Here is a 23,112-nt window from a genome sequence, read left to right as displayed (position 1 = left end):
GGATAACAGCCTGTTTCCCAACTTCTGGTGGGCCCAGCAGGCTCGTGTTTCACCCTCCCCAGGCTACAAAGGCTTCCCTGGAGCCAGGGAGGGTAAAAACACCCTCCCCCATCCCTCTGGAGACTCTCAGGAAGCAAAAAATGCCCTCCTGGAGCCTCTGTGCAAGCCGACATTCAATTGGCCAGCACCCACATGCACTTTGGAGCTGAGCTAGGGCAATGGATCACAGTCACTCATGCCCTCATCCCCTCGAGGTTCATAGAAACATAGAAGATTGACGGCAGAAAAAGACCTCATCGTCCATCTAGTCTGCCCTTATACTATTTCCTCTATGTTTATTCCAGGCATGTTTAAATTCAGTTACGTCTGCTGGAAGTTTGTTCCAAGTATCTATTACTCTTTCAGTCAAATAATATTTTCTCATGTTGCTTCTGATCTTTCCCCCAACTAATCTCAGATTGTGCCCCCTTGTTCTTGGGTTCACTTTCCTATTAAAAACACTTCCCTCCTGAACCTTATTTAACCCTTTAACATATTTAAATGTTTCGATCATGTCCCCGCTTTTTCCTTTTATGCTTAAAACCTTCCACCACTTTTGTAGCCCGTCTTTGGACCCATTCAATTTTGATCCATCTCTTTTTGTAGGTGAGGTCTCCAGAACTGAACACAGTATTATTCCAAATGGGGTCTCACCAGCGCTCTGTATAGCATGATCATAATCTCCCTCTTCCTGCTTGTTATACCTCTAGCTATGCTTCTTCCCACCCAGTCTCCCTTTCGACCAGGATCTTTCCAACGTGGACTCTTATTACCTACCTAACTGTTAAATTTTCCGCATGGCTGATCAGAACACAAAAAAATGATGTTCTTTCCTATTGATTCAATTGCAAATTCCATATTTATACTGTATATATTTACATATTTATATATACACACAACAGCTGCCACCCAGGAGCAGGAAGGAGCCTTCCGTCCGCTCTTCCTTCAAACCTCCTTCCGTCTCCGTCTGGCCCTTGCTCGCTCAGGTGCCCAGCCTGCCACAGGGGGCTTTGGCTGCCCCTGGTCAAGTCTGGCTTTGCCCGCCTGCAGAGGCCGGTCCTCAGGGGGCGCTGGCGTGCATCTTCTCCAAGCAGCCCATCCAGAAGGAGACCAGCCGCCCGTCCTTGTTGCAGCAGAAGTCCGTGAAGTCTCTCAACAGCCGGTCGGCAAACTTCTCGTCCCCGGTGGCGCTGGACCGCCAGGTTTTGGTCAGCATGGTGTTGTAGGCCCAGTTGTAGCCGATGCGCTCTTCGCAGAAGACATTCTGGTTGGCGGAGCTGGTGGAGTTGCGGCGGCGGCGCTGCTGCCCGGAGAACTTCCGCTTGGAGTAGGGCAGCTGGAGGAAGACCGTGCCTAGGGAGGGGGAGAGGGAGGTTTCCAGAAGGGGAGTTTTCTGCCTGGGACGGGGTCCCCTGGGCCCACCTCAGGCAGGGAGGGCGGGGAGCCATAGCCCCTTTATTTACTTATTATTATTATTATTATTATTATTATTATTATTATTATTATATTTATTTCTTCAATTTCTATGCCACCCAACTCCCTGGGGACTCTAGGCCAGTGTTTCCCAACCTTGGCCACTTGAAGATACTGTATTTGGACTTCAACTCCCAGAATTCCCCAGCCAGCGAATGCTGGCTGGGGAATTCTGGGAGTTAAAGTCCAGATACCTTCAAGTAGCCAAGGTTGGGAAACACTGCTCTAGTCATCTCAAAATCCTCTAAAAATAGTTTAAAACAGTTTACAATTCACACAGGCCCCTGAATACTGTTCATGGCCGGATCTAGCTGGTTACCACTGTAAAATCAATGGCCCCAGGTCTGTCGGAAAAGCCAGGAGGTCTTTACTGCTTTCTGGAAGGCCAATGGGGTGGGTGGGGGTAATCCGGATCTCGGGAGGTAGCTGGTTCCAGAGAACCGGGGCAGCCACCGAGAAGGTCCTCCCCACCAGTCGACACTGTTTAGCTGATGGGACTCGGAGAAGACCAACTCTGTGGGCCTTTATTGGTCTCTGGAAGCTGTGACTTGTGGACTTCCACTCCCAGAATCTCTGAGCCGGCGTGAAGTCCAGAAGTCATAAAAGGGCCAGAAGCATCACGCCAGCCGGCTGGGCTTTGGACTAGCAGTGGCCACCAATCAGGCAGAGGCTGGAGTATCAGGGCAGCGAGAGGCGGGCAGAAGCAGGCGGCCATGGCAAGCCCCCTTTCTCCCAGCAAGGGCAGGGCAGAGGTGGACCCAGAGAGGGGAACGGTCAGGAGGCCTTAGGCTCTTCTTGCTTGCTTCCTTGCTCTCTGTGGGCTCCAGGAACTGCCTGAGACAAGGACTGCAGCCTCTCCCTTTGGATGCATGGGCCACCTGCCCAGAAGCAGCTTGATGCAGGGCCCGCCCCCTCCACTCCCAAAGAGCTCACCTGTAACATGGATGTACTGGGGCTTGTTCTCTGCAGGGAAGTTGAACGCAGAGGCCGAGTATTTATCCTGCACGAATCCAAACCTGGTGGGAAAAAAGCACAGGAGAAGGGAAGGAGAGGTGCCCCTTGCAGAGTAGGAGTCTGGCCTGCTGGAAGCTTCAGGGCCCCACTGAAATGTCCCCACCCATTGCTGTGGTTCTTCTTTGGATTGGGAGCCGAGGAAGGAGAAGTGAAACAGAAGCCCAGCCTTGCAGAGGGGGCACTGCAGGCTTTCTAGCTTCCTTCCTACGCCTGGTGTCGCCCACCGCACCCACCTGCTCACCTTTGTGCAATGGCCTCCTGCAGAAGGTGCATCCGGTCCCAATAGGTTTCTGGCTCGAAGCCTGCAAGAGAACCAGGAGGGAGGCTCTGGTTGCTGCCAAGATCCCAATAAGCAAGGAGAGTTTACAGCATAGTTTACAGCAGGGGTGGGCAATTAATTTTGCCATGGGTCCGCATGAGAAATTGGGATGGTTTTAGAGGGCCGGACTAATATAATTAACTCAGTTCTACCCAATATTGTAAAGACCCAGACCCTGGCCTGACCTAAACACCCAGACCCACTCTACAGACCCCTAATTGTTTGCTTTACAGCAAAACGGTGCACCACAGTCACTGCACTGGAGTGTTAGCGTGGTTTCTGTGCTCAGCCGCTCTCGGTAGGTCGGGGTCCGCTCCAGTGCGAGGATGAAAGAGCTCACCGTGTCTGCCGGGACTCCTCCGGTTCCTGCTTTCCTGATGAATCATGAGGAAAGCAGGAACCGGAGGAGTCCCGGCAGACACGGTGAGCTCTTTCATCCTTGCACTGGAGCGGACCCCGACCTCCACGGACTGGTCACAGATAGTGGATAGGCCGGTCACAGACAGCGGGCAGGACTTGCCCTGGTTTGGTTTACAGGCTTTCACTTTTGATGTGACTGCTCGGGAGTTTTAGGCAGGGGAGGTTCAAGGCCATATAGCCCTAAGGATGCTATCTTCCCAGCATGCCGCCTTGGCAAAGTCAAAACACCTTTGCGGGAGATGGCTGGCTCCAATGGCCTTGTCCACCTGTCTGGGAAGAGTTTGATCTGGTGACACCTGATGAAGTGGACAAGGCCATTGGAGCTGTGAGTTCCGCCACCTGTTTACTGGATCCGTGTCCCTCCTGGTTGGTTTCGGCCAGCAGGGAGGTGACACGGAGCTGGGCCCAGGAGATTACCAACGCTTCCTTGGGGAGGGGAGTTTTTCCATCACTCTATAAAGAAGCGCTCATACGCCCCCTCCTCAAGAAGCCCTCCCTGGACCCAGCCGTACTTAATAACTATCGTCCAGTCTCCAACCTTCCCTTTATGGGGAAGGTTGTTGAGAAGGTGGTGGCACTCCAGCTCCAGCGGTCCTTGGAAGAAGCCGGTTATCTAGGTCCCCAACAGTCGGGTTTCAGGCCCGGTTACAGCACGGAAACCGCTTTGGTCGCGTTGATGGATGATCTCTGGCGGGCCCGGGACAGGGGTTTATCCTCTGTCCTGGTGCTCCTTGACCTCTCAGCGGCTTTCGATACCATCGACCATGGTATCCTTCTGCGCCGGCTGGAGGGGTTGGGGGTGGGAGGCACTGTTCTCCAGTGGTTCTCCTCCTACCTCTCTGGCCGGTCGCAGTCGGTGTTAGTGGGGGGTCAGAGGTCGGCTCCTAGGTTTCTCCCTTGTGGGATGCCTCAGGGGTCGGTCCTCTCCCCCCTGCTATTCAACATCTACATGAAACCGCTGGGCGAGATCATCCAAGGACATGGGGTGAGGTATCATCAATATGCGGATGATACCCAGCTTTACATCTCCACCCCATGCCCAGTCAACGAAGCGGTGGAAGTGATGTGCCGGTGCCTGGAGGCTGTTGGGGCCTGGATGGGTGTCAACAGACTGAAGCTCAACCAGGATAAGACGGAGTGGCTGTGGGTTTTGCCTCCCAAGGACAATTCTATCTGTCCGTCCATTACCCTGGGGGGGGAATTATTGACCCCCTCAGAGAGGGTCCGCAACTTGGGCGTCCTCCTCGATCCACAGCTCACATTAGAAAACCATCTCTCAGCTGTGGCGAGGGGGGCGTTTGCCCAGGTTCGCCTGGTGCACCAGTTGCGGCCCTATCTGGACCGGGACTCATTGCTCACAGTCACTCATGCCCTCATCACCTCGAGGTTCGACTACTGTAATGCTCTCTACATGGGGCTACCTTTGAAAAGTGTTCGGAAACTTCAGATCGTGCAAAATGCAGCTGTGAGAGCAGTCATGGGCCTACCTAGGTATGCCCATGTTTCACCATCACTGCGCAGTCTGCATTGGCTGCCGATCAGTTTCCGGTCACAATTCAAAGTGTTGGTTATGACCTTTAAAGCCCTTCATGGCATCGGACCAGAATATCTCCGAGACCGCCTTCTGCTGCACGAATCCCAGCGACTGATTAGGTCCCACAGAGTGGGCGTCCTCCGGGTCCCGTCAACTAAACAATGTCGGTTGGCGGGCCCCAGGGGAAGAGCCTTCTCTGTGGCGGCACCGACTCTCTGGAACCAACTCCCCCCGGAGATCAGAACTGCCCCTACTCTTCCTGCCTTCCGTAAACTTCTCAAAACCCACCTTTGCCGTCAGGCATGGGGAAACTAAACATCTCCCCCTGGGCACGTTTAATTTATACATGGTATGCTTGTGTGTGTGTATGTTAGTATAGGGTTTTTTTTTAAACTTTTAAAATTTTAATTAATTGGATTATGTATTGGATTGTTTTTTCACTTGTTGTGAGCCGCCCCGAGTCTTCGGAGAGGGGCGGCATACAAATCCAAATAATAAATAAATAAATAAATAAATAAATAAATAAATAAATAAATAAAGACGGACGTGGGGTATTGAGGTGGGGGTTGTAAGACGAGGTATCACTGTATTTGGTTTTCAAGAGTTTTGCTCTCCTGGGAGAGGAGCCGAGGCAGATCCTCACACCCTGCACGATCTGCAAGCTGGTGAAAAGTCGCCCCCGTCCCCCCGTCCCCCTCTCACCATCGAAGAGGTGCTCGCTGCCCTCCTTCAGCAGGCAGCTGATGCTGAGCGGGATGAAGAGCTGGGCTCGGAGGGGGTCTCCGTACAAGTAACTGGGCAGCGCAAACGGGCCTTCCAGGACCGGGACCAGCAGGAACCCACAGGAAGTGGCTTTGCGATGCCAGCCTTGGACCTGCGGGAACAGGGGAGGGCGAAGGGAGTGCCGAGTTCAAAGGAGGACCAGACCACATGGCCTTGGGAACCAGCAGATCCGCACGAGGCCTGACTTCCCAGGGTGCCCGTCTGCCGGAGCTCACCATCTCAAAGAGGACTGCCGCCGTCACCGCCATCCAATGCAGCTTGATCTCAAAGGCGGCACTGAGGGAGAAGTTGCCGTGGTAGTAGCAGCTGCACCACTCCAGCCGGTCCGTGCGGTTGTTGATGTCCACGTCCAGGGTCACCGTCCGCTGTTCTGGCACTGTGGCAGCTGTCCGGGCAGGATCCGAAGAAGACAAGGGGAGCAAATGGGGGAGGTCAGCCATTGGGCAATCTGCTCCCCCAGATTAATAACAAATACTTTATTGTCATTTTGGGATATATACATATTACACCCATGCAACGAAATCCGTAGGACGCCAAAGACCAATCTCAACATAAATAACAATCTGAAAGAATATGCTCGACCCACCACAATTTCCCACCTGAACCATCCAACATCCTCCCAACAGACCAAGTAGTATTGTCCAGCAGTTCTCTGATGGTGACCCTCTAGTACAGTGATGGCAAACCTTTTTTTCCTCGGGTGCCGAAAGAGCATGTACATGCGCCATTGCGCATGCACGAGTGCCCACAGCCACAATTCAATGACTGGGGAGGGCGAAAACAGCTTCCACCGCCCCCTGGAGGCAGGAAACGGCCTGTTTCCCAACTTCTGGTGGGCCCACTAGGCTCGTGTTTCATCCTCCCTGGAGTTCGTTCCAGAGGGGTGGGGCCACCACAGAGAAGGCTCTTCCCTTAGACCCTGCTAGATGACCCGCTAGAGACACACACACACATCCAGGGTGATGGACGGACAGGTGGACGTGTCCCTGGGAGGCAAAACCCACAGCTGCTCTGTCTTGTCAGGGTTGAGTCTCAGCCTCTCCCCCACCTTCTTGGCCACATCCCACCTAGCCTGGAGGAGAAGACATCCCACCAACGACCCCCAGCCGCCCTCTGCACCCCACTTACCCAATAGGGCCGCTGCCTGGCTGCGACCTCCAAAGCTGCGGCTGAAGGAGCTGTGCCTGCTGGCGTAGGAGGCCGGGCGGCTGGGCAGCCACGGCAGGAGGAAGGCCGGGATGTCGGAATGGAGGAGCTCCTCCGCCACAAAGGCCACCTCAAACCACTTGCGCTGGAAGGCGGAGAACTCGTCCTTGGCCGCCGTGTGCCAGAGGGCCGGCTGCTGGATGCCCCCTGCGGAAGAAGAAGGGGAGAGAAGCTCTGCTGGGGGGGGGGCACGACACTCTCCGGGGCCTGGGGAGGGACCCCATGCTCGGCCCACAGACGATGGGGGTCACCCCTAGTCTGGCTCAGGAGGCCGTCTTGGCCACAATCTCCAGCAGGGCCTCTTGCTTAAAGGGGAAATGGGGGGAGAGGACAACTGACCCCTTGCACAGAGGAATGCCAGGGTGGGGCGGGGGTCTTTCAAGGGGAGATCTGTGTGCCCCCCTCCCCAACCCAGAAGCCATCCTGAGATGAAGAAGGGAGCTTCCTGGGGCTCCTGCTGAGCAGGAGAGGGCGAGGACAGGAGGAGAGCCCACGATCAACACAACGTGTGGCTTTTCGCCTCTGAAACTTGGTTTGGTACAGGAAATGCAGCTGCGAGAGCGGTCATGGGCCTCCCTGGGCATGCCCATATTTCTCCCACACTCCAGAGTCGGCCTTCTCCAGGTCCCGTCCACCAGACAATGTCGCCTGGTGGGGCCTTCTCTGTGGGGGCCCCGGCCCTCTGGAATCAGCTCCCCTCGGAGATTCACACTGCCCCCACCCTCCTGGCCTTCCGTAAGAGTCTTAAGACTCACTTATGTTGCCAGGCTTGGGGCAATTACGTCTCAGCCCCCTGGCTAACGAAACGAGATATATGTTGTATGATTGAACTGCTATGATTGTTTTTACATATTGGATTTTTAGATGGTAATTTTAAATTGAATTTGATTTGCCTTCTGTGTTGTATTGTTATATTAGATGCTGTGAGCCACCCCAAATCCTCGGAGAAGGGTGGCATACAAATCAGATAGATAGATGGATGGATGGATGGATGGATGGATGATAGGTAGGTAAGTAGGTAGGTAGGAAGGTAGGTAGATAGATAGATAGAGATAGATAGATAGATAGATAGATAGATAGATAGATAGATAGATAGATAGATAGATAGATAGATAGATAGATACTGTTTATTCCTTCCCCACAGGCCCCTTTTGAATCGGCCTTTTTGCCCTCCAGCATTCCAAGGAGCCAGCCATGGGTGGGGGGAGGCTGCCAAGGGCTCCTGGGAGGGGGGACAGGACACAGGTTGCCGCAACACCCCGCAGAGGCTGACCTCGCTCTTGCTCCTTGTCTTCCACCATCTTGTAGAAATAAAACCCGTAAATGAAGGTGCGAAGGGCCTCTCCGGAAGCGTGCGTGATCAGCTGCTCCTCCAGCATTTTCTAGAGAGAAGGGGGTGGGGGGCAAGGTCCACTTCAGCTGCAAGGATGGCCAGGAGCCATGCAGGCAAAAGTTGTGCGTGTGTGTGTGTGTTTCCTCCAAAAACTGCTCATCTTATAGAAACATAGAAAATTGACGGCCATCCTGGTCCATCTAGCCTGCCCTTATACTATTTCCTGTATTTTATCTTAGGATGGATCTAAGTTTATCCCAAGCATGTTTACATTCAGTTACTGTGGATTGACCAACCATGTCTGCTGGAAGTTTGTTCCAAGCATCTACTACTCTTTCAGTCAAATATTTTCTCACGTTACTTCTAATCTTTCCCCCAACTCACCTCAGATTGTGTCCCCTTGTTCTTGCATTCACTTTCCTATTAAAAACACTTCCCTCCTGAACCTTATTTAACCCTTTGACATATTTAAATGTTTCAATCATGTCCCCCCTTTCCCTTCTGTCCTCCAGACTATACAGATGGAGTTCATGAAGTCTTTCCTGGTTAAGTTTTATGCTTAAGACCTTCCACCATTTTTGTAGCCCGTCATTGGACCTGTTCAATTTTATCCATATCTTTTTGTAGGTGAGGTGTCCAGAACTGGACACAGTATTCCAAATGGGGTCTCACCAGTGCTCTATACAGCGGGATCACAATCTCCCCCTTCCTGCTTGTGATACCTCTAGCTATGCAGCCAGGCATTCTACTTGCTTTCCCTACTGCCTGACTGCACTGTTTACCCATTTTGAGACTGTCAGAAATCACTACCCCTAAATCCTTCTCTTCTGAAGTTTTTTGCTAGCACAGAACTGCCAATACAACACTCAAATTGAGCATTCCTTTTGCCCAACTGCATTATTTTACATTTGGAAACATTAAACTGCAGTTTCAGCTGCTTCCATTGCTATCTCCATTTGACTTCAGGGAGAAGCGGGCTGCAATTCCCAAGGGAGGAAATGAATCCTGGTCCAGGAACCAAGGAAGAGGCGGAGGTTTGTTTAATAGTCCCCAATGCTGCCAGGGAGCCCTCTTCCCTCCATCCCTGCCCGCTGGCCTCTTTCAGGGATATCCAGCCTTCCCCAAGGCAGAAAGGAGGCTGCCAAGGGAGAAAGAGAGCCAGGGGGCTGCCAAGGGAGACTTGACTACTGCAACGCTCTCTACATGGGGCTACCTTTGAAGAGTGTTCAGAAACTTCAGATTTTGCAGAATGCGGCCGCGAGAGCAATCATGGGCTTCCCCAGATATGCCCATGTGTCGTCAACACTCCGCGGCTTGCACTGGCTGCCGATCAGTTTCTGGTCACAATTTAAAGTGTTAGTAATGACCTATAAAGCCCTACATGGCATTGGATCAGAATACCTGCGGGACTTCCTTCTGCCGCACGAATCCCAGTGGCTGATTAAGTTGGCCTTTTCTGGGTCCCGTCGACAAAACAATGCCGTCTGGCGGGACCCAGGGGAAGAGCCTTCTCTGTGATGGCCCCAACCCTCTGGAATCAACTCCCCCCAGAGATTTGAACAGCCCCCACCCTCCTCGCCTTCCGCAAAATGCTGAAGACTCATCGCTGTTGCCAAGCGTGGGGGGATTAACCTCCCCCCCTTTTCTCTGACCTTTATATTGATCAGCTAGACCGAGTGTGTATGACTGTGTAGTTAATGGGTTTTTTATACATGTATTTTAATTTAGTTTAAATTTTAACGTTAGATTTGTATTGTATTACTGTCTTGTTGTGAGCCGCCCCGAGTCTTCGGAGAGGGGCGGCATACAAATCTAATAAATTCAATTCAATTCCTCACCTGCATGATGTCTATGGCCATGGCCTGTGTCTGTACCCCTTCCACCATGTTCACCAGCCAGTGCACGACCTCCGCGCTGATGAAGCAGGACGGGGAGAGGCCTTTCTGCTCCGAGAGCAGCTGGATCCCTGTGCTGGGAGACAAGCAAGGCCCAGGTTAAGGACGCCCGGAGGATGCTCACCTGGCCGCAACCACCGCCCCCCCACCCAGGGATGGGACATTTTGCCTCCACCAGTCGGGCGAAGGCAGTAATGGGCAGCCAAACTTTTTACTGCCACGCTGTGGGTGTGGCTTATTTTGTGGGTGTGGCTTGCTGGCCATGTGACCAGGTGGGAGTGGCTTGAACGATCATCGTTCAAGTGAACTGTTCAATCCTCAATTTACAGCCTCATCAGTGTCGCTTGCAGGAGTAGCAAGCAATTTGCTTCGCATTTCCCGTTTTCGTCTTTCCTCCTTCCCAGCCTCGGGAGGTGGCCGGGTGAGGCTGGAGGAGAGAGGGAAGCTCGTCCGAGGCCAGCAAGGAGGAAAGAGGAAAAAAGCGAGGAGCGCACAGCAGCAGCAGGGAAAAAAAGGAAAGCCGAGACGAGACCCGTAATCCAGGAAGTGACTGCCACCAGTCAGCTGGAGCTGTGCACGCAGCTTCATTTCCGCCGGTGGAACTGCGTCCCACCCCGTCCTGCCTGCTGCCCACCCCTGGGCGAAGCTCTTTCTTCCGCAGCCTTTGATCTCTGACGATGGGCTGCTGCCTTTTCTCCCTCGCCAAAAAGCCCCTGGCTGTTCAGCCCAGTCCTTCCATCATAAAAGACCACATTCAGCCTCAGTCTTTTGGCCGCACGGGACACTTCGCCGCCATCCAATCAGAGAGGTCCTAACAAAATGCTACTTTGGGAAGGAAAGAATGGGACAGTTCGCCTCCTCTTGAGTGATGCTAAATCCTTGAAAAGCTAATTTGGGAATGGAGGAGGTCTGATTCCAAGGGAGGTCCAGAGACCCTCTGGGACATCTAGATGATCCCATGCCCCTTTCACCCCCTCCTCCGTCCATGTTGAGGGTTCCTAAAGTGGGGGGGGGGGGGGGTTGGGAGCTCTTTATTTAATTTTTCAAATACAATTAAAAAAAAAAATCTCATTATGCACATGCAGATCATTGCCCGTTTCTATTTCAGTATACAAATATTCTAATTGATTACATTCGTCATTAGAAAGATAAATAGGAGAGTAAATAGATAATGTCTCGTTAAACATTATACATATTTATTTGTTGTTATCTAAATTTGCATAGGTCTTTTATTGTTTCTTTGCGTTTGTTTGGATTCAGAATAGAATAACCCAAAGCTTTGGGGGCTCTTCCACACACCCACACCCATGCCCACACCAGTTCATCTTGAGGGTCCCCAGAAGGCTGCGGAAGAAAGAGCTCCGCTCAACTGGCGGAGGCAAAATGTCCACGACCCCACCCGCCCGCGGTCCCTGCAATAGCCATGCCTCGGCATCCCGCCAGGAGAGAAATGGCCGGACTCCGCTTGCCACTCCCTCTTCCAGAAAGGGGCTGCCGGGAGCCAAGGAGAGCTGAGATAACCTACGTGGGATGTTTCATCGCTTCAAGGATTTCCAGCAAAGTCGATGAAGACGTCAGGGAACTGGCGGAGGATGGCTGGGAACTGCAGGATTGAAAGAAAACAGCTGGGAAAGGGGCTGCAGGGGGGCCACAAAGGCAGATCTCAGACGCCCTTTGACACAAACTCTTCCCTGATTAGGCGTTGACTTCAACCACAGGCTCAGACTCAATAATAATAATAATGATAATGATAATAATTTATTAGATTTAAGTCTAGTCAGTGAAGCAGTGGAAGTGATGTGCCGGTGTCTGGAGGCTGTGAGGGTCCGGATGGGGGTCAACAGACTCAAACTGAACCCTGACAAGACAGAGTGGCTGTGGGTTTTGCCTCCCAAGGACAATTCCATCTGTCCGTCCATCACCCTGGGGGGGAATTATTGACTCCCTCAGAGAGGGTCCGCAACTTGGGCGTCCTCCTCAATCCACAGCTCACATTAGAACATCATCTTTCGGCTGTGGCGAGGGGGGCGTTAGCCCAGGTTCGCCTGGTGCACCAGTTGCGGCCCTATCTGGACCGGGAGTCACTGCTCACAGTCACTCATGCCCTCATCACCTCGAAGTCCGACTACTGCAACGCTCTCTACATGGGGCTACCTTTGAAGAGTGTTCGGAAACTTCAGATCGTGCAGAACGCGGCCGCGAGAGCCATCGTGGGGCTTCCAAGATCTGCCCACATTTCACCAACACTCCGCGTCCTGCACTGGCTGCCGATCAGTTTCCGGTCACAATTCAAAGTGTTGGTAATGACCTATAAAGCCCTACATGGCATCGGACCAGAATATCTCCGAGACCACCTCCTGCCGCACGAATCCCAGCGGCCAATTAGGTCCCACAGAGTAGGCCTTCTCCAGGTCCCATCGACCAAACAATGTCGGTTGGCGGGACCCAGGGGAAGAGCCTTCTCTATGGCGGCCCTGGCCCTCTGGAATGAACTCCCTCCAGAGATTTGAATAGCCCCCACCCTACTCGCCTTCCATAAAATGCTCAAGACCCACTTTTGTCGCCAGGCGTGGGGATAATTACCATCTTTCCCCTTTTTATTATATTTTTGGCCTTACTGTATGATAGTTTAGGTTGAATGTGTATGACTGCATAACTAGGGGTTTTATTATGTTATTAATGTCTTTTAAATGGATCTAATTTTTATTGTTAGATTTGTAATGTATTGTATTATTGCTATGCTGTGAGCCGCCCCGAGTCTTCGGAGAGGGGTGGCATACAAATCTAATAAACTAAACTAAACTAAACTTATTTTTATGCCGCCCCTCTCCGAGGACTCGGGGTGGCTCACAACAGCAATAACAATACAATAAATACAAATCTAACAATAAGAAAAGCAAGTTAAAACCCATTATTACTAAAAACAATCAATGCTACACAATCACACCACACTCAAATACTACAAGTCAGAAGGGGGGGATTAGTCCCCCCATGCCTGGCAGCATAAATAGGTCTTCAACATCTTGTGGAAGGCGATGTGGGTGGGGGCAATTCCAATCTCTGGGGGGAGTTGATTCCAGAGGGCCGGGGCCGCCACAGAGAATGCTCTTCCCCTAATTCCCGCCAGACGACATTGTGGGACCTAATCGGCTTCTGGGATTCGTGCGGCAGAAGGTGGTCCTGGGGGTTTTCTGGTCTAATGCCATGTAGGGCTTTATAGGTCATTACCAACACTTTGAATTGTGACCGGAAACTAATCGGCAGCCAGTGCAGGCCATGGAGTGTTGACGAGACATGGGTGTATCTAAGAAGGCCCATGATTGCTCGTGCGGCCACATTCTGAACGATCTGAAGTTCCCGAACACTCTTCATAGGTAGCCCCTGACAAGACGGAGTGGCTGTGAGTTCTGTCTCCCAAGGGCACTTCCATCCGTCCATCCACCACTCGGGGGGGGGGGGGAGAGAACTTCTGCCCCCCTCAGAGAGGGTCTGCAATTTGGGCATCCTCTCGATCCACAGCTAACCTTGGAACATTCATCTTTCGGCTGTGGCAAGGGGGGTGTTTGCCCAGGTCAACCTGGTGCACCAGTTGCGGCCCTATCTGGACAGGGAGTCTCTCCTCACAGTCGCTCATGCCCTTGTCACTTCGAGGTTCAACTACTGCAATTCTCCAGTAGTAATTTGTTGTGAGCCGCTCCAACTCCTCGGAGAGGGGCGGCATACAAATCTAATAAATTATTATTATTATTATTATTATTATTATTATTATTATTATTATTAATTCTCTCTACACTCTAAATGAAGAGTGTTTGGAAGAGTGTTCGGAAACTACAAATTGTGCAGAATGCAGCTGCGCGAACAGTCATGATCCTCCCTAGGACAGGGACTCATTGCTCACACTCACTCATGCCCTCATCACCTCGAGGTTCGACTATTGCAACGCTCTCTCCATGGGGCTACCTTTGAAAAGTGTTCGGAAACTTCAGATCGTGCAGAATGCGGCCGCAAGAGTTATTGTGGGGCTACCTAGATATGCCCATATCTCTCCAACACTCCACGGCCTGCATTGGTTGCTGATTGGTTTCCGGACTCAATTCGAAGTGTTGGTGATGACCTATAAAGCCCTACATGGCATCGGACCAGATTAGTTGTGAGACCACCTTCTGCCGCATGAATCCCAGCATCTGGTGAGGTCCAATAGAGTCGGCTTTTTCCAGGTCCTGTCAACTAGACAATGTCACTTGGGGAAGAGCCTTCTCTGTGGGGGCCCGGCCCTCTGGAATCAACTCCCCCCCCAGAGATTCACACTGCCCCCACCCTCCCAGCGTTCTGCAAGAATCTTAAGACTCATCTATGCCGTTGAATGTTATGTATGGTTGAGATCTGAATGTGTACGATTGATTTTAATGTTGGGGATTTTAGGTTGGTTAGCTAATTTTAATTATTTGGATTTAGCCATTGTATTTTATTGTTCTTCTTATATCTTATAAGCCGCCCTGGAAAACTACACATAAGTGGCTCACAGAAATTGTGGAAGAGGAAATGGAATATTCCCCAGAAAGCATGCTTTTAGGAATCTGGAAAAGACATTATCCCAGGCAAAAGCTTTCTATTATGACACATATAATTATCTCAGTCAGAATTTCAATAGCGCAAATGTGAAAAAAAGAAGAAATCCCGTCCGAAAATTTAATTATTGAAAAAATCTATAGATGCGCTGAAATGGATGAAATGACAAATGCAATCAAAGGAGTAAGAATTAAAGAAACCAAGGAGATATGGCAAAAATGGCATGAATGGATCCCCATGAAATCTAAACACATCAATATAGAGTATAAGTGTACATCTAAGAGATTTAAATATACTATTATAGGGTTTATTAACTTACGGAAATGTATATGCTTTGCTTAAGACATAGAGATGTGATTTGTAATTTTAATATGCAAAATGAAACTGTATTGGATCTGTAAAAACAATTATAGTGATACCTTGTCTTGCGAACCCCTCGTCATACAAACTTTTCGAGATACGAACCCGGGGTTTAAGATTTTTTTTGCCTCTTCTTCCGAACTATTTTCACCTTACGAATCCAAGTCGCCGCCACTGGGATGCCCCACTCCAGACTTCCGTTGCCAGCCAAAGGCTCCCCTCAATGGGAAACCCCACTTCTGGACTACTGTGTTTTTGCGATGCTGCAGGGGAATCCCAGCAGCGCAAAAACGGGCGCTTCGCTGGCAACTGAAGTCCAGAGATGGGGTTTCCCAGTGAGGGGAGCCTCAGCGAAATTGCAGCATCGCAAAAACACGGAAGTCTGGGGGCAGGGTTTCCCATGGAGGGGAGCCTCAGGTGAATCCCATCAGCGCAAAAACGGGCGCTTCGGCTAGCAAAAGGGGTGAGTTTTGGGCTTGCACGCATTAATCACTTTTCTATTGATTCCTATGGGAAACATTGTTTTGTCTTATGAACTTTTCTCCTTACGAACCTCATCCCGGAACCAATTAAGTTTGTAAGACAAGGTATCACTGTATATGAATTATCCTTTTTTTTTAAACAATAGAAGTTTAAATAAATATTTTTTTTAAAGAAATCCAATAAATAAATAAATAATAAACAGCAAAAGCCTTGCCTGGTCCTTCTTACCTGTTTTCCACAGAACCAGAGGATGCCGAGGCCTGATCCCCTCCGTGGAGAGAGCTGGCTTGGACGTTGCTGCGCTCTACAGGCTGGGCTGTGTTGGTAGCAGTGCTGCCTTCCAGGGTCCCTGGAACAGACTGATCGACCGAGACCTGCGGGAAGACAAGCATCAGACTGAAGGCCCAGAGGGGAACTCTGGGCTGGCCCCAAGTGTAGACTCCTAGGTATTCCAGGTGGAAACTCCCAAGCACCAAAAGGCTTCAATAATGAAAACATCCATGAAAGAAACAATACATGAGGATATTGATAGAAAACCTGAATTATTCTTATTAGGCATAATCGATAAAGGATTTAAAAAAGAAACACAGTATTTTATTATATGCATTCTTACAGCAGCAAGGATTCTTTAGGCACCATTGTGAAAAAATAAATAGAAATACCCAAAGATTATAATTAGAAAGATAATGGTTTGTGTCGAAACGGGTAAGTTAAAAAACGAATTAAAAAAGAGGAATCTGATTATTATAATGTATGGAACAAATTTTATGAATGGTTGAAAAAGATAAAGAACAATGCAATGATCATGTATAACTGTTAATTTTGGAACTAATTAAGAAAGGACTATATAGTTCAAATTATTTATGTATAGAAACAGCTAAGATGATGTGTATATGTAAAGGCCACAGATAAGAATATTAGCAATAGCAATAACATTTAGACTTATATACCCTTCATAGTGCTTTTCCAGCCCGCTTTAAGTGGTTTACAGAGTCAACATAATTGTCCCCAACAATCTAGGTCCTCATTTGACCCACCTCAGAAGGAGGGAAGGCTCAGTCAACCTTGAAACGGTGGTGAGATTTGAACTGCTGAACTACAGTTGGCAGTTAGCTGAAGGAGCTTACAATGCTGCACTCTAACCACTGTGCCACCACAGTGTCATAAATTAATATATTTATTTACAGATAATATAAAGTGATTCTATCTGATGAAAGCTTGCAGTATATAAGTGGCTAAAATACCCTTAACTGTTTGTTTTGTGTTGTTGGTGTTGAATGCTGTATGTTTATGTGTGTTTAATAAAAACAATAATTTAAAAAAGCCATCCATCATAATGCTGAAAATGCGAATTGGTTGGAACTAGTTAATAGAATTCTTTATTGGCCAAGTGTGATTGCACACACAAGGAATTTGTCTTTGGTGCAGATGCTCTCAGTGTACATAAAAGAAAAGAGACATTTGTCAAGAAACATGTGGCACAACACTTAGTGATTGCCATAGGGGTCAAATAAGCAATGAGGGAACAATATTAATAAAAATCTTAAGGATACAAGCAACAAGTTTGTTGGGAGGAGATGGGTGATAGGAATGATGAGAAAAACTAGTAGAAATAGAAGTTGGGTGATAGGAGTGATGAGAAAAAACTACTAGTAATAGTAGGGCAGACTTAGTAAATAGTTTGACAGTGTTGAGGGAATTATTTGTTTAGCAGAGTGATGGCGTTCGGGGGGAAAACTGTTCTTGTAACTTGTTGTCTTGGTGTGCAGTGCTCTATAGCCACATTTTGGGGGTAGGAGTTGAAACAGCTTATGTCCAGGATGCGAGGGGTCAGTCAATATTTTCACAGCTCTCTTTTTGACTCATACGACAGGTAACATAATAATCTGGGTGGCCTGGGATTTCCCTGACCCTCACAGACCAGGACCACCAAGAGCCCTGTCATTTGTTCAAGTTTCCCTCTCTCCCCGTGATGTTTCCATGGAGCCCTTTCCACATCTGCAAATGGCCGGCCACAGAGGACAGGATGGGCCAATGTCTTCCAGCAGAAGCTCCTCAGGGCTGCTCCCTGCTGTGTCAGTGAGATTCATGTGGCAAATGTGCTTCTGGGTCATTGCCCCGGAACATTAATAATAATAATAATAATTAATAATAATTTATTAGATTTGTATGCCGCCCCTCTCCGAAGATTCGGGGCGGCTCACAACAATAGTGAACAATATGAACAAATCCAATACTGAAAAACACTATCTAAAAACCCTAACATTAAAATAATGACACAACCCAATCATACCATACATAAACCTTATTAGCAGCGGGATGTATCAGTTACCCCATGCCTGGCGACATTTACGAAAGGCGAGGAGGGTGGGGCCAGTCCGAATCTCTGGGGCGGAGTTGATTCCAGAGGGCTGGGGCTGCCACAGAGAAGGCTCTTCCCCCGGGTCCCACAAGACGACATTGTTTAGTCGACGGGACCCGGAGAAGGCCAACTCTGTGGGACCTAATCGGTTGCTGGGATTCGTGCGGCAGAAGGCGGTCCCGGAAATATTCTGGTCTGATGCCATGTGGGCTTTATAGGTCATAACCAACACTTTGAATTGTGACGGGAAACTGATCGGCAGCCAGTACAAGCAAGAGTGTTGACGAGACATGGGCATATCTGGGAAAGCCCATGATTGCTGTTGGGGCCTGGATGGGTGTCAACAAACTCAAACTCAACCCAGACAAGACGGAGTGGCTGTGGGTCTTGCCTCCCAAGGACAAGTCCATAACCCTGGGGGGGGGAATTACTGACCCCCTCAGAGAGGGTTTGCAACTTGGGCGTCCTCCTCGATCCTCGACCTTTAAAGCCCTACATGGCTTTGGACCAGACTACCTCCGGAACCGCCTGCTACCGCACGAATCCCAGCGACCGATAAGGTCCCACAGAGTTGGCCTTCTCCAGGTCCCGTTGACTAAACAAGTCGTTTGGCGGGCCCCAGGGGAAGAGCCTTCTCTGTGGCGGCACCGGCCCTCTGGAACCAACTCCCCCCGGAGATTAGAATTGCCCCCACCCTCCCTGTCTTTCGTAAACTACTCAAGACTCATTTATACCACCAGTCATGGGGGAGATGAGATATTCCTTCCCCCTAGGCCATTACAATTTATGCATGGTATGTCTGTGTGTATGTTTGGTTTTATAATAAGGGTTTTTAGTTGTTTTATTATTGGATTGTCACATGCTGTTTTATCATTGTTGTTAGTCGCCCCGAGTCTACGGAGAGGGGCGGCATACAAATCCAATAAATTATTATTATTATTATTATTATTATTATTATTATTATTATTATTATTATTATTATTATAAATTTAAATAATAAATACATAAATAATATGTAAGCTCCTTTTGCTCTAATGGGGAATTCAGGTCTTTCATCCAACGTCAAGGCCACCGTGCAGCACAAGCTAGGCGGGGTTCCCAGCTCCCCTAGACCTTTCTGCTGCCTCTGCAGGAAAAGGGGCCAAGAGCTTTTGCCTTGGTTGATTTCTAAAGAAGCCCGAACAAGGCCAGTCAAACAGCATTTTCCTTCTCAACCAAAGCACCTCCTTCTAACTCAGGCAGACTCTGTAATGGCACATGGGAAAGACCTTGGACAAACAGGGCAAAGAGATTTCGCTGAGGGAACAATCAGATAAGGGAGGGAAGAGCCGTCAGCTGCAAAATGGGTGGAGGAAGTCTCAGAAGGGACTGTCCAAAGTTTCTTGGGGATGGGGAGAGATTTGCAAGATTCTGTTAACGTAGCTTTGCAATCTACAAGTGATGGCTGCACGGGGCTACCTTTGAAGAGTGTTTGAAAGCTACAAATTGTGCAGAACGCAGCCGCCCGAACGGTCATAGGCCCTTTCAGGTATGCTCATGTCTCTCCAACACTCCGTGGTCTGCACTGGCTGCCAATTGGTTTTCGGATGCAATTCAAAGTGTTGGTGATGACCTACAAAGCCCTACATGGCATCGGACAAGATTACAGTGATACCTTGTCTTACAAACTTAATTGGTTCCAGGATGAGGTTCTTAAGGTGAAAAGTTTGTAAGACGAAACAATGTTTCCCATAGGAATCAATGGAAAAGTGATTAATGCGTGCAAGCCCAAAATTCACCCCTTTCGCTGGCAGTAGAAGTCCGGAGGTGGGGTTTCCCAGGAAGGGGAACATCAGTGAAATCGCAGCATCGCAAAAACACGGAAGTCCTCGAAACCCCACCTCCAGACCTCTGTGTTTTTGTGATGCTGCGATTTCACTGAGGCTCCCCTCGCTGGGACACCCCCACCTCCGGACTTCTGCTGCCAGCGAAGCACCCGTTTTTGCGCTGCTGGGATTCCCCTGCAGCACAAAAACATGGAAGTCCGGAGGTGGGGTTTCCCATGGAGGTGAGCCTCAGGGGAATCCCAGCAGCGCAAAAACGGGTGCTTCGCTGGCAACGGAAGTCCGGAGGCGGGGCATTCCAGCATCGGCGGTGGGTTTGTAAGATGAAAATAGTTTGTAAGAAGAGGCAAAAAAATCTTGAACCCCGGGTTTGAATCTCGAAAAGTTTGTATGATGAGGCATTTGTAAGACGAGGTATCACTGTACTTGGGGGACCACCTCCTGCCGCATGAATCCCAGCGACCGGTCAGTTCCCACAGAGTCAGCCTTCTCCAAATCCCGTCAACTAGACAATATCGTTTGGCGGGGCCTAGGGGAAGAGCCTTCTCTATGGGGCCCCCGGTCCTCTGGAATTAGCTCCCCCTGGAGATTCGTACTGCCCCCACCCTCCTCGTCTTTCATAAGAGTTTTAAGATCTATGCCGTCAGACTTAGGGTCATTACATTTTGCCCCCTGGCCAACAAACGATTGTATGGTTGCTGTACGAATGGGGTGATTGATTTTAACATAACTAGGGATTTTAGATTTTTATGTAATTTTAATTTAATTGGTTTTAATTGCATTGTAGCCTAATGTTTTTTATATATTGTAAGCCGCCCCGAGTCTTCAGAGAGGGACGGCATAGAAATCCAATTAATAATTGGATAATAAGGGAACAAAAGATAATGAAACTGCTAAAATATGGGAGAAATGGAACAAGTGGATTCAAAAAAGATATCAGACAGAATGACAATTAATTTCAGACTAAAGGTGTACCGAAATATCTGATAATTTCCTCTTCAATTGGCTTACTGTAAATATATGTTATGCTCACAACTTTCGCTATCTTAATATCTTTCTTTTTGGATCAAAGTAAGTTTCTCATTTTCCTGTTTTTTTAATTTTCGTTTTCCTGTATTATAGAAATAAAGACAAAATGTAACTGCATATTAAAAATGGTCAATGATCTGTAAATAGATGTTTTCTGTTTTAAATGTATTAAAAAAAATAAAACTTTAAAAAAAAAGAAATCCAATTAATGTAAATTAACGACCTATAAAGCCCTTCATGGCATCAGACCAGAATATCTCCGGGGCCGCCTTCTGCCGCACGAATCCCAGCAACCAGTTAGGTCCCACAGAGTTGGCCTTCTCCGGGTCCCGTCGACTAAACAATGTCGTCTGGCGGGACTCAGGGGAAGAGCCTTCTCTGTGGCGGCCCCGACCCTCTGGAACTAGCTCCCCCTGGAGATTAGGATTGCCCCCACCCTCGTCTTTCGTAAACTTCTTAAAACCCACCTCTGCCGTCAGGCATGGGGGAACTGAGATAGCTTCCCCAGGCCTATACAGTTTATGTAGGGTATGTTGTGTGCATGTTTTTTTAAAATTATGGGTCTTTAGTTTAAATATTAGATTTGTATTGTACATTGTTTTCTATTGCTGCTGTGAGCCGCCCTGAGCCTATGGAGAGGGGCGGCATACAAATTAGATAGATAGATAGATAGATAGATAGATAGATAGATAGATAGATAGATAGATAGATAGATAGATAGATAGATAGATAGATGATAGGTAGGTAGATAGATAGATAAATAGATAAATGATAGATAGATAGATAGATAGATAGATAGATAGATAGATAGATAGATAGATAGATAGATAGATAGGTAGGTAGGTAGGTAGGTAGATAGGTAGGTAGGTAGATAGACAGATAGATAATTAGGTAGGTAGGTAGGTAGGTAGGTAGATAGATAGATAGATAGATAGATAGATAGATAGATAGATAGATAGATAAGTGGAATTCGTTCCTCTGGTTGTGCTTCCTGCTGGTCTTCCTGGGAGGACTGGGAACCCCAAGGACCTTGTGTAGCATTGCCACAAAGAGCGTTTGACCTGTCAAAAACTGACCTGGGTGTGGAAGAGGGATGCTGTGCGAGGGCTTCGGACAAACTCCATAAAGAAGGTCCCATCCTGAAGTAGAAGAACCGGGAGACGGCAAAGGCAGCAACAGAAACAAAGTGGGAGGGGAGAAAGACACGTTGTGCAGATCTGTCACTCCAAGTGGAAGGGTTAACAGGGCATGAAAATTGCAGCAGGCGGGTGGGGTGGGAGGCACGGGTGAAAGGAGGTCGCATTCCGAACATGCACGAAGGAGACCCCAGGCTTCTGCTCCCACCCAGGCTGCTCTGAGACGCTGGATCGGATGCCACTCCTTCTGCAGTAGGGCTGCATCCCGAGGTCTGGGGCTCTTCGGATCATAAGAACATAAGAACCGAGCCATGCTGAATCAAGCCAAAGCCCATCGAGTCCAGCATTCTGTGTCACCCAGTGGCCCACCAATTGTCCCTGGGGATCTTGAGCAGAAAAAGAAGGCAAGACCCTCCCTTTCGATATGTTCCTTTCGCCAGGGTAGCAGAGCGTGGAGAATGGAGCTCCGTGCTCCTGGGGCTGAGACGCTGAAGCATCAGGCGCAGAGAGAGGCCTTTCCTGCATCCCCTTCAGGCTACCATTTGCTTGCCTTTATTTATTTGTTTCTTTAAAACTTTTCGATAGCCACCCGTCTTTCAGCCAATTCTGGGCAGCTTCCAAATCAAAGATTTAAAAACATATAAAATGATTTTATATGTTTTTTACCCTAGAACAGTGTTTCCCAAGCTTGGCAACTTGAAGATATTTCGACTTCAACTCCCATCATTCCTGAGCTAGCATGATAGGTTCAAGAATTCTGGGAGTTGAAGTCCAGATATCTTCAAATGGCCAAGATTGGGAAACACTGCCCTAGAGCAGGGTTAGAAAAAGTTGGCTCATCTATGACATGTGGACTTCAACTCCCATCATTCCTGAACTAGCATGATAGGTTCAGGAATTATGGGAGTTGAAGTCCACAAGTCATAGAAGAGCCAACTTTGCCTAACCCTGCCCTAGACTAACGCCAATCACAACTGCCAACCCACACTGGACCAGCATGGTGGATTATAGTACATTCCTTCTACATGCCATTACAACCTCAAAAAAAGCCCTCATTCTCCATAGACCCTAAGGCAGGGACAGCCAACGTTGGCTCTTTTATGAGTTGTGGACTTCAACTTGTGAACTTCAATCAAGAGCCTCGGTGGTGCAGTGGTTAGTTAAGAGTGTAGCACTGCAAGCTACTTCTGCTGATCATCACTAGGTGCCAGCAGTTTGGCAGATTAGTAGACTCAAGGTTGACTCAGCCTTCCATCTTTCCAAGGTGGGTCAAATGAGGACCCAGATTGTTGGGGGCAATATGCTGACTCTGTAAACCGCTTAGAGAAGGCTGT

The 23,112-nt window shown here is 48.9% G+C and overlaps 1 protein-coding gene across 10 annotated transcripts in view; it reads right to left on the bottom strand.

The window, feature by feature from the left end:
- Nucleotides 1-879: 879 nt before the first annotated feature.
- DEPDC5 (DEP domain containing 5, GATOR1 subcomplex subunit) overlaps nucleotides 880-23,112 on the bottom strand; it is an 84,206-nt gene continuing 61,973 nt past the window's right edge. For 5 of the 10 annotated variants that reach the window (XM_070762460.1, XM_070762462.1, XM_070762461.1 and 2 more), the window contains 11 exons: nucleotides 21,719-21,781; nucleotides 15,657-15,802; nucleotides 11,542-11,619; nucleotides 9,960-10,092; nucleotides 8,062-8,170; nucleotides 6,711-6,935; nucleotides 5,798-5,967; nucleotides 5,502-5,673; nucleotides 2,768-2,828; nucleotides 2,446-2,528; nucleotides 880-1,392 (listed from right to left, as the gene is read on the bottom strand). In XM_070762460.1, coding sequence (XP_070618561.1) covers nucleotides 1,100-1,392; nucleotides 2,446-2,528; nucleotides 2,768-2,828; nucleotides 5,502-5,673; nucleotides 5,798-5,967; nucleotides 6,711-6,935; nucleotides 8,062-8,170; nucleotides 9,960-10,092; nucleotides 11,542-11,619; nucleotides 15,657-15,802; nucleotides 21,719-21,781 — 1,533 coding nt within the window. In that variant the 3' untranslated portion in view covers nucleotides 880-1,099. Of the gene's footprint in view, nucleotides 1,393-2,445; nucleotides 2,529-2,767; nucleotides 2,829-5,501; nucleotides 5,674-5,797; nucleotides 5,968-6,710; nucleotides 6,936-8,061; nucleotides 8,171-9,959; nucleotides 10,093-11,541; nucleotides 11,620-15,656; nucleotides 15,803-21,718; nucleotides 21,782-23,112 lie in introns of those variants that run through there. The other 5 variants (XM_070762464.1, XM_070762466.1, XM_070762465.1 and 2 more) reach the window with 2 other exon arrangements.

The sequence above is a fragment of the Erythrolamprus reginae genome, chromosome 10 (genome assembly GCF_031021105.1).
Source record: "Erythrolamprus reginae isolate rEryReg1 chromosome 10, rEryReg1.hap1, whole genome shotgun sequence".
Lineage (NCBI taxonomy): Eukaryota > Metazoa > Chordata > Lepidosauria > Squamata > Dipsadidae > Erythrolamprus > Erythrolamprus reginae.
This window is presented reverse-complemented; position numbering and strand designations above follow the sequence as displayed.